At 40.7% G+C, this 12,086-nt stretch overlaps 1 protein-coding gene across 3 annotated transcripts in view; it reads right to left on the minus strand.

The window, feature by feature from the left end:
• Positions 1 to 12,086, minus strand: part of LOC134610670 (phospholipid-transporting ATPase ID-like) — a 145,080-nt gene that overhangs the window by 82,389 nt on the left and 50,605 nt on the right. For all 3 annotated transcript variants that reach the window (XM_063453758.1, XM_063453757.1, XM_063453759.1), the window contains exon 2: positions 5,067 to 5,146. In XM_063453758.1, the coding sequence (XP_063309828.1) occupies positions 5,067 to 5,109 (43 nt within the window). In that variant the 5' untranslated portion in view covers positions 5,110 to 5,146. The remainder of the gene's footprint in view (positions 1 to 5,066; positions 5,147 to 12,086) is intronic.

Genomic DNA, 12,086 nt, shown 5'->3' on the forward strand with positions numbered 1-12,086 from the left:
TGAGTATAAGTACCTTCTAAATTAATGTGATTGGCTCCTGTCATATCCACACCCCCAAAAGGTAAGTGTATGGGGAGTGTGGCATGACAGGGACCAATGGGAGCCTTTTGCCAATTTAGGCTCCCACTGTTTCTTCAAGAGCGCGCCCGAGACCCGCGGGATTCAGGCGGGACACGTGACCGCTTCTCGGGGTCACTGCCCGCTTTCCTGTTGCAGCCGTCGGATGAGCCGCGCGCGGCTCGTGCAGCAGCAGGACCGTGTGCGGCTCGAAGAGAGGACCGCGGCCGGCCCCTGGATAAGGTAAGTAACGCTACAAGAAGTCATTGATGGCTGTAATAAGAACATGAAGATACATAACTAGCGCCCTTTTAAAACCAAATCATTACATAATTCCTGCTCATTATGTTGTTGTCATCGGACTAAACGAGATTTTATTGCAAAAAAACAAAGTAACGTGTTGTTTTACTATCACTTTCTTTCTTTTACTAAATAAACACTGCACTATTCCGGAGTGTTACATTCGTCTTATACTAAACTTGCAAACGTTCAAAGTAACTTTATTATGTGAGTGTTTGAATGAGTGAAGTTCACTGTGGGACAAGGATATACTAGGATTTTACTACAGACTATTCTTTCATAGAGATGATGTTTTATGGTATTAGAATTAGATATGAAAGCATCTATTCTCTACGGTACACTAAATCCATGTAAAAGTATTCTGGGGCAAAAAACTACCCAAATCCTCTTTGTGACTCCTTTACTGAGCCATATCTCCTTAGACCTTGTTTTGTTTATTTTGTTACATTTAAGCAGTTTCGCTTGGGGGACCTACATATCTATGTATACATATCAGTGATTACATATCGCATACTTATTTCTCCTTATTACATAAGACTTTACTGTCCTGGTGGGATGATAGTATACTCTCCTTCTGCACATCTGGTCCTAATATACTAACCTTATTCTTAAGCTCACAGATCTTTTGTTGAACGCCTTGAAGCACTATGACTCAATGTATTTTCATGTGCCTAGTAAATACTGTCTCCTTACTCTCGATTTGTGATACGCATCCCAGTGTATTTCATTGATGTACGTTTCCTTAAATGCTCTCCTAGAACTGTCGCTGTACACTGTTGTATATTGTTGTACACTATCTTTGTACCTTTTATATGTGCTGTATGTATCTTATTGAAAAATCTATAAACGTAGGATGTTAAAACAAAAACTACCCAAACAATAGGACTACACTAGAAAATTCACTAGATATGTGCAAAAATATATCTTGGATAACCAGGAAAACAAAATATGTCCTCTACGTAAAAGAATGATTGAGGCCCACGGGGTTGTAAGTAGGCATTTGACAGAGCATCACACAAACTTTAAAAAAAATGTTTAAAATAAATTGTAGCGTGTCTCTGTTTTTTCTTTTTGCACAATGAGTGTGTATACAAAATCGTGTGCCCAGTTAGTGTCACTCATGTACATACTTCCTGAATCATACAACATTCTAAAAAGGAAGGCCGTGGCAACCTCAGCCACAAAAGCAGATGTTGTCAATTGCATATTTAGCCAATATATATATATACACACAATAAACTGAGGATATGCCAAAAAGTAAATGAGAAAAGCCTGAAAGAACGTGCTAACACACAGTTACACAGCAGAGCAGATCTCCCAGTATGGTCATGATTTCATTAGACAAAAGTGTTAACTTGGCATTAGATTAAAACTGTACACTATTAATCTAATAAAATGACTAATCAAACTCCAAAATCTAATATACAAAGTCATTTTTATAAAACTTTTTCGTCAAAGACAGGACAACATAGGATTCAAAAAGGCAATATCTAAAATCCTAATTATATTGTTACAATGGCACCTGTCAAAAAGTGGGTTAAATTAGGCATCAAGTGAACAGTCAATTCTTGAATTTCATGTGTTGGAAGCAGGAAAAATGGGCAAGCAAAAGACTGGGTCAGAGCATTTCCAAAGGAGCAAGTGTTGTGGGATGTCCCCGGTATGGAGTGGTTAGTACCTACCAAAAGTGGTGCAAGGAAGAATAATTGGTCGAAGCAGCGTCAGGGTCATGGGCACCGAAGGTTCACTGATGCACGTGGGGAGTGAAGGCTAGCCTATCTTGTCTGATCACACAGAAAAGCTACTGTAGGTCAAATTGATGAAAAACTTAATGCTGGCCATGGTAGAAAGGTGTCAGAGCACACATTGCATTGCAATTTGCTGCATATAGGGCTGCATAGCTGCAGACCGGTCAGAGTGCACATGATGACCCCTGTCCATTGCCTGGTCTGATGAATTGCGTTTTCTTTTAGATCAGGTAAATGACCAGTTGCATGTGCATTGTTTATCTGGGGAAGATATGGAAGTAGGCAGGCCGGTGGAGGCAGCAATATGCAGGCCAGAGCTGATCCTGGGTTGGTGCAGACCATCCACGTACTCTGCTGGGTGTGTAGTGATAGGCTCTCTGGCAAATGCTCCTTCCCACGTAATTTGCCACAGACTCTTGGAGGAGTGTAGAAGCCGGCCTCCTGCCCACCGACTATGGTCCAGGTCTAGGACACCGTTTGGGAGTTACCCTGCCCAGCCGCCATTAGTAGCTTTCCCTGGGTGCCTGAGACTAAGGGGAACAAAGCTACATAAGAGCCAGGCGGAACACCCTGTATTGCGGCCGCAGGAGCTCCCGAAAGTTGACCGTCAAAAGCACCAAACGCCCTGGAACTATTTTGGGCATAGGACCACGTGTGCGGCAGGTCAGAACTGTAACACAGTGGCGTTTACCATACACTGCATGGATCTGAGCGCTATTTGGAGAACATGGTCGCTCAGATCAGGGCTATTTAACAATGTATTGTTTGTAGGGTCCCCTTTTTTTTCGCAAATCATGTTTAGGCTTGACAAGAAGATTTTGCTTTCCCATTCTAAATATGATAGGAATGAGGCTTGATTATTAATCTGTGGGTGGGTATTAGTGTTCCTTTTGGATATGATACTAGAACACAAGGCTAATGGCCATTAACATATTATTATTATTATTTTTAGTTTATTATTTATGTAGCGCCAGCAAATTCCGTAGCGCTGTACAATGGATATCAAAGGACCCCCTATCTAAGAGGGAATCAAGACATATGGCAAATTAGAGAGTTAGTTTATATTTAAACCAGACTTCCAGACCACTTATCTGTGACTTTTCACACCTTACAGAGTAGCTCTGCTGGGGTCCCAGCTTCAAAGAGGAATTTAGGTTGTTAGCTCTGACCTACCTAGAATCAAATTAACCCCTTTTGAAATTGACAATACCACCTCTACCAGCAGCCAGTTCATATATGCACGAACATAATTTTTGTTTTACGGGAACCGATCTGAGCGCTTTTTGGATATGTTGTGCACTCAGATTGGGGCTATTCGGGAATATAATTTTTGTAGGGTTCCAATGCGGCTGTCATGTATTTTTGTGATATGTAAAAATTGTATGTAAGTTTTCCTATTTGAGAGAGAATTGGAGTAGCATAATTGGAGCTCAGTTATCTCTGAAACACAATGGCTTGTGGGAAGGAAACCCCTGTGATTTTGTATTAGAAACCCCATGCTACGGGCACTGCATAAGAAGCAGAGTGTGGCCTAATAAAGTTCAGATTGCTACTTTTACCAAATAGGACTGGTTGCGTCCATTATATTGGGGAAACTCTACACATAGGAAATACTTCACTATATTCAGCACCTCTGGAATTAGGACTAGTGAAGGATTGAAGGAATAACCGCAATAGACTCACAAACCTGTCACAGGCTCCACCCCCTCAGGTAGGTTGCCCCTCTTGTTGGGCCCCATCCTTCTGCAACCAAGTGCACCTCGTGAGGGGCGTTGCCTTACAAGATGCGGCAGAACCTACCTGAGGGGGCAGGGCCTTGCCCTGTAAAACCCACTGTCTACAGAACACCTGGGTGTTGCAGACCACCTACACCCCTTTATGGCAATGTTGTACCCTGATGGCACTGACCTTTTTCAGCAGTATAATGCACCCTGACACACTGCAAAAAGTGTTAAGGAATGTTTTGAAGAACATGACAAAGAGTTCAAGGTGTTACCTTGCCCTACAAATTCTCCCAGATCTCAATCCGATTGAGCGTCTATAAGATGTGCTGGAACAATAAATCCGATTCATGGAGGATCCACCTTGCACATTGCAGGTCTTAAAGGAACTGCTGCTAATGACTTGGTGCCAGACACAACAGAACACGTTCAGACTAGGTGGTGTGGAGTCCATGCCTTAATTACTTTAATAATCCCAAACAATTCAATACTCTCGGATTAGCACCGAAAACTATATATAACATTTTAAAAACATGAACCATCTAATTAAGAATTCTTCAAAAAGTATTAATATCTTACTATGAAATCCTAATTTATGGTCTTTGTTCCCTATAATGAATAATGCTAGGGTGAGATTACCTAAACCACACCCCCTCCTTGTGTACCACACAGATATAATATTAATAAGCTTTGAAGGTTTAATGTATAGCTATCAGGGTTTTTTCCTCAAATATGGGTATTACGACTGGTGGCTACTGCATTAGAATATTACAGTCACATTTCAATAAACGCATCATATCCCTGTACCACATGATTCTAGGAGTGATAAACCACCACAGAGCTACGTGGCTCTATCAAACTATATTAGCACACATTTAAGCCCAATAAAGTCAGGATTACTCACTAAAAGGGGAGGTTTGGTAATTCAAACTAAATTTAACATTTTAGGTCACAATCGCCAAATTGTTTTCAGTTTTTCAGTATATAGCCCTCGGTGTGAGATCACAAACTGGGAATGGACCAAAGCTTTTGCTTGTCCATGGACGAGGTTTCAAACTTGGCACTGCCTGGCATTAATGTGATTCAAAAGACAAAACCAAAAGATTGTCGTGGCAGCTCTGTATTAAGAAACAGAGTAAAATTGGTTTCAGCTGTAGAGCAGTTAATGGATTCAGTTGGTCATTTTCATAATATAAAGGGGTACAAGGATGGTCTCATTTGATATGTTAATAAAACTTACCTTCCAGCTTTTTCTTCCCGCAGTTTAACCCAAACAGAGGCATCCCCAGATGTGGTGCTGGCTACAATCCCATGGAAATCCTGGTGGGAAAAGAGAATAACAGAAACATTTATTTTTAGAAACAGACTCTCTCTATTGCATTTCAGCAGAACTTCCTGCTCTGGACCAAACCCTCTCAGGTCAAAACTCTTACTAATAAAACGATTTCCGTTCCGAGCAGGGATGGTCAAACTCTGCAACTCCTGTCCCTGTGGACCAAACATCCCACCAAGCAGATTAGGTGTTTGTGAATCGTTATTCATGCAATAGATCAGAACCCCTATTCCTCACTGCCAAACACAGATTGGCTGGGCATTGGAGAAGGCTATGAACAAACAGTCTGAAAAACTAATTAAGATCTCACTCAATGCCGACACATTGTCTTATAAAAAGTCATATTATCCTATATAAAAAGTAACTTATCCTTGACGAGTGGATGATATTCAGAAGTAAAATTTCTTTGAGTTTTAGTCGGTTTATTGATAATTGTACAGTACTAAGCAGATCAGAAGTCCATATAAACCCATTTTTAAACGGACAGTTTTATTTTTATTTTAAAATTCCCTATTGGGCACTTGCAGCTTGTCCACACCATATTTTTTTTAAGTTAAAAAGCCCTTTAAAAAAAAAAACTTATCAGGAATCCAGATCCAGCATGCTTCTCAAGCATTTTATTGGACAGTTCTCATAGGCTCAGAGTGCATGCGCACGCTCTGAGCTAAGGAGGGAGAGAGTGGGGGTTGACAAGGGAGGGAGGGTAGATAAATAAAATCTAAATAAATATACATATATAATCAAAAAAGGGAGGCATGGACAGAGTGCATCAAGAAAGGGAGTTTACAGCGCTGCCTGCAAGGGCAGAAGCTAATAAAGCCTGTCGCCAGCATGCAATACGTCATTTTTGCACATTATTGACATTAGGCAGCCCGGAACGTGACGCGTGGGCAGTAACACTGCACATACAGATTTATACCTCCAGAACCATTTCTAGAATTAGAATCCTTATAATCCACATGGGGCAGAGAGCACGTTTCCTAATGTATCCACGCACCCCACAGCCCAACTTCTGTACAATCAGTGTATTTACTACTGTGGCGAAACCAACCTCGCCACTGGGCCCTGGAGAAGCCTGTTTGCCCGCCTCCTACCTGCTGACTATGGCCCCTGGGTTATTTGGGGCATATTGTATTTTATTGTGCGACTGCTGGCCCTTTAAGCACAGTGAATGGTATTTTATTGTACTGCTGCTGGCCATTTAAGAACTGTCTGGGGACATATTGAGACTTTGGGTAACAATACCCTTTAAGACTATGGCCCCTGAAAACGTATGGACTTTTATTCAGTGATTATGGCCCTGTGTGAGCGGTGATACCCCAGATAGCTATACCATGGAGCCTATTCATATAATGAAAGACTATGGGAAAGACTTTAGCTCCATGGCAATTGTACTGTGTGAATAGGATCTGCGCGCTATTCGGTAGTTTTGTGCGCTCAGATCCCAGCTATCTGGGGATATGTGAAATGTCTGTGTGTTATGGATAAAAAGTAACTTTCTGTATTTTAAAGTGTTTTATGTCTTTCTGTAACCATGTGGTTAATGGAGTCTGCTTCTAGCCCTGGATAATTGGATTACTTTCCTCTTTGTCTCCAGGATAGAGGCCTATGTAAAACCTGTCTAAACCGGTTTGCCATGCGGCTAGTAAGGGACAAAAGATACTTTTAGTAACTTTTAAACCCCTGGTCGGATTCATGCCATTTTTTAATATGTTGTTCCCCTGAATGGATTGATTGTGGATATGTATTTTTATGTGAATGTGATGTATGGTTTTAGAGTTATGAAAGTTGTGTAAAAAGTATATTTTAAAATGTATGCATAATGGGATTATGTGTCACACTAAGGGGAGGGGATGTGTGGGTTGCACCCGTGATACTATTGGTCATTTTATGCCTCCCCTGGGTGTGGCCTGTATGTGTGAGATGGAAATAAAAGCCAGGCTGGATGAGCCAGTCCAGAGTCATCCTTTAACGGAGGTACCCAATCGGGGTGCCAGGCGATCCGTTACAACTACATTCCTTCTACCATAGCATAGCTTGCAAAATGATCGCCCGCACACAGCGCAGAAAGCCAGTTCCCGTCAATATTCATAATCAATAGCACTGAACTGTGATTTCTAGTTACGCCTCTGGTTGAGAACCACTGCTATTATGTAATGAATGCAAAGCTGTATTTCTTACACTATAGTTCCCTATGTCCGCCCCCCCCTCCCTTGTGGCCAAAAGTCGCCTAGCAAGCATTAAGTGCTTTTAGTGGCTTTCTGATTGACAGCCACAGGAGGAGGTCTTAGTCCTGCAATGTAATTATTGCAGTTTCTCTAAAACTGCAATGATTACCATTGCAGGACTAAGTAGGACTGGGACACTGCACCCAGACTACTTCAATCAGCTGACGTGGTCTGAGTGCCTATAGTGTCCCTTTAAGGCAAACTCGTTTAAATCCCACTGCATTAGCAACATGTGGTTGTAAAAGAACGTATGAGCATGGCGGTAGTAAAGGATAACAGAGCACACCTTGGCTGATACTCTGACTACTCGTAGGGGAGTGTAAAGGGTTGGAGAAAAGAAGGGTAGCGTTCAGTATTAGAACATAACAGATGCGGGTGCGAAAAAAAGCAAGAGAGAGGTGGTCCATCGGGTGAGAAGGAGGTCCTACAACGATTTCCATATTTTCCAGAAATTAGGCATAGTATCAAGCAGTCTGTGTGCCATTTCACAAACTATCAGGGGTGCAGTAGGGATAACAGTACTGGCTGTATTGGTGGAGAGGCTTGCGATTTACAAAGCGTCTCGTCTTGCCTATTCTCACTACTGCCAGAACCAACGTAGAAAACATTGTATGTTTCCCTAGGGACAAATCCATCCATTTATCTTCATCAATCATATTTATAGGTTTTCAAGTCAATTTCCTATTTATTTAATTATTTCCATTCAGCAAAGCTGTTTTATCAGCCTTGTGACATGTCCTTATCATTATTCTTACCTTTATTTGCTATACATATTCTAAATTCGTACCAAGACTGAGCTACAATATTTACTTTATTATATTATATCCTGATAAGATATTTAGGGGTAGTAAAACTCACCCCAGTTTTTCCAAAGTACCAATTCTCCTCTGTTGACAATCTCACTACACGTTTTAACAATATACTTATATTGTTACAGATTAAGTCAAAGATGATTGACACTCCAGCTGACGTGAACTGTGACTCTCAAGATGCTTGGCCAGCCAAGCTTTAGAGTAGTAGCAGTTGCATTTGGATTTTCTAGCTGGTGGAAATATATATATACAGTTTAAAGACTCTGGGGCACTAATGATCATCAGGGTTTTAACAATTTCAAGTGCAGATTTATTTTACATATCTAAAAGGGCAAAATAAGTGATAGAAAAAAAAAAGATTTTATAAGGAAAACAAGATTTTAAGTAGGTTTGAGTAGAACATTGAAAACGGCAGATGTTATATCATGTGTTCTTCCTAGTAAAATATTTTATAAATAAATCTTGGTTATCGTATTTTTCTACCTCCAAATTCTAGTCAATCAAATGAGACGTCGGACCCAGAGCCGGACCTGCCCAATAAAGGGCATCTGTTTATTGTTCTAAATATTTTGCCTTTTTGAGCAGTGCTGTCCCAGCTCCTCCAGTGTGTGTGTGAGGCTGGACAGGAAGTGGGAGAGATCACTTCCTATCTGCCCACTAACAGCCTCTCACACAGGAAATGCCTTGCAGGAGGAGCAGGGCAAGCTCTGAGTGATGCACACTGTATCACAGCTCCTGCAGCTCTAATATCATCAATCTGACTGGTCTACAGAAGACATAGGAGGGTGAGTACTTTACAAATAACCAATCAAACTCCAACACTCACAGCATAACTTCCTTAACCCCTTAAGGACACATGACATGTGTGACATGTCATGATTCCCTTTTATTCCAGAAGTTTGGTCCTTAAGGGGTTAAAAGCTTGACACATTTTGTATCCCAATACTACATTTAACCCCACTCTAGCCCAAAACACAATACTCCTAAAATGCAATTCCTAAATGTAACCCAACACTAATCCTAAATAGATCTTGTACTACAGCATTAACCCCTCTCAAGCTGTTTCTTAAAGAGATTCTATAGTATTAGGAATATAAAGTTGTATTCCCAATACTATATTGCCATCTGTTCTCCCCCTGCCTTGCACCTCTGGCACATAAAGGTTTTTAAAAAAATCTTTATTCACCTATCCGATTCCAACACTGATATTCCTTATCGCTGGGTTGTCGCTCTGCCTCCTCTGATGTCATCTGCAAGCGCATTAGGCCCTCCTCATAGGAAAGCAGCTCTAATAAATGAATATGTAAATATATAAAGTGGGTTTACCTACTGTAAATTATTTCCCAAAGCAGTTACAACTACAGCCAAATCTGTACTTGTTCTATAGCTATAAAATCTCTCTGAATTATTGATCCCAAGATGTTAACAGGCGATAAGCCATGTCACAACCCAGAGAAAGAAAGACTAATAAAATAAAGGTCAAAGGACAGTAAAGAGCCTTGTAGCGCCAGGTGTTGTTGATTTAGGGGATTTATCTACTAAACAGTGAATTTATGGTAAATTTGATTTGAAAATTGGATTTCATAATGTGGGTCAAAATACCAGAGTTGGATTAATCTACAGACTCACCTGTATTCGCAGTGTTGCTATTCTGGTATAATTTTAACAAATTCTTGTTTCAATTCACAAATGTTCACTGTTTAGCGAATAAACCCTTTGCAACATTGGCAAGTGCCATAAAACTCTGTTATTGTTAGAATTATATACGTGTACGACAGAAGGACTGTCATTAAACTTCTAATGGTCAGATAACATGCTGAAGATATAATCACAGCTAACCCTTTGCTACGTGGAGTTAAAGAGAAACTCTAAGCACCAAAACCACTGCAGAAAACAGTAGTGGTCCAGTCCCACGGTAAACGGTCAAATCTTTTACAAAATGTAACAATGCAGAAGTATGAAGTTCCACTTTAACATAGCAAAGACACTGGAAGGACTAGGGGTAACAGACAGAGTCACATAAGTGTCTAATAGTTCTTAAATTAACACTGTAGGTGCGTTAACAACTTCACCTCATTGAAGTTGTTATAGTCCCTGAGACCTGCACCCTCTTAGACCCCAAAACTCTTTATTTCACTAATAAGAAGGCTTGGAAGGACAGTTTCAAGCCACGCATCCAAGGCCTCTAGGTATGAGAGACGAGAATCTTACTTCCTGGCTTTCATACTATAACATGCCGTGACATCAGTCACGCTGTGCCATCACGGTCTGCCATAGAGAATCATTGTATTCAATGATACTCTATGGCAGAATCTTAAGCACATAGCGGCGCGTTTGCTTAATTTCCTATGATTGCAAAAGGCCTGTGCAAAATAGCAAATATCGATTTGATTTTGATAGCAGATACGATATAACTGACCATCTATTCTGACCATTTCCAATGAAAAAGTATAATATTTATTCAGGATTTTGTTCCCTGCTCAGGAAACAAAAATCTGCATCTTTCCTATGCCTTTGTAAACTTGCCCATTGTATGAGTCTCTACCACCTCTGCTGGAATGCTAGCACACGCATCTATAACTAATTAAAGGACTCGGTATAATCAAACCATTTGCTAACGGTTTAACAACTTCTCTGCCGTTTGCCAGGCACCTGTCGCTTCCTCCATTGGGGCATAGCATAGGACAATTGTAAGCATTGTAATTTTTCTGAAACAGGTCATTTTATTTATTTTTTTTACAAAAAAGCGAGACAATATCTGTGCATCAAAATCCTTCCATTAAGATGAAGTGCTTTTCGTGCTTAGAGTGTCCCTTTAAAGTCCCTGCATCTTAGATCATTTCCTCACATTGCAGCTCCACTCTTTATACAAAAAATATTAAATGGACACTATAGTCACCAGAACCACTACAGCTTAATGTAGTGGTTATGGTGTCTATAGCATGTCCCTGCAGGCTCAACAATGACATTTCAGAGAAAAGGCAGTTTTTACACTGGTGCCTAACACCTCTAGTGGCAGACACTCAGACGGCTACTAAAGATGCAGCACCTACGTTCAGCGACTTCACTCTCTGCATGGAGACACTGAACACTCCCCATAGAGATGCATTAAGGAGATGCCAATTGGTGCAGCGTAGAGTTTTGCCACACATGAGCAATGGCTTCCCACTGCTGTGGCGAGACAAGCACTGTAATGGAGAAAACGTGAGTAAAATTATCTTTTTGCTGCACAGAGAGGGGGGCTGGATGCCTAAACTTTTATTCCAGAATTATAGTGTTCCTTTAACATTTTGTACTTTGTTAAACCTCTTGTGATATTTGCGTTAGATATATTCGAACCAGTTTACAAGCTTTGATTTCCCATCTGAGTAGGTGTCCTGTTCCTGTTATATCACACGGGAAGGCAAGCTGAGAAATGTTAATATTGCCTTTTTCATTGAGTCTTGACTATAACCAGGATAGGCTACAAATCTAATCAAACCGTGTATAAAATAACCTTTCAAGTGATGCTGCTGGTCATATAGAAAAACCACAGCCTCCACGTTCCGCCTCGCACTTACACTATCTCCTTTACCACATACTTCTCAAACGTACCTCACTCACCAGCATCTCACGGATTATAAAGCAAAAACATCCCCTAACTCGTCTAAGGATGACTACATTTCCTTTCTGACAATCAGTGACAGGGGGACAGTGGGCTTTTACCATTGATTCATCATTAGCCCAGAATCTTCAGAAAATCTACAATTTCAAGTGTAATTTCTCTCCCAGCATCTCAATGAACACCTTCCATCGCATAATTTCCAATAACCCCATTGTCTCATAGGTATGGAATTATTGAATGAGCGCAATAGTTCCCCAAACCCTGTACGTATGTGTATGGCAGG

This window comes from Pelobates fuscus, chromosome 5, assembly GCF_036172605.1.
Source record: "Pelobates fuscus isolate aPelFus1 chromosome 5, aPelFus1.pri, whole genome shotgun sequence".
Classification (NCBI taxonomy): Eukaryota; Metazoa; Chordata; class Amphibia; order Anura; family Pelobatidae; genus Pelobates; species Pelobates fuscus.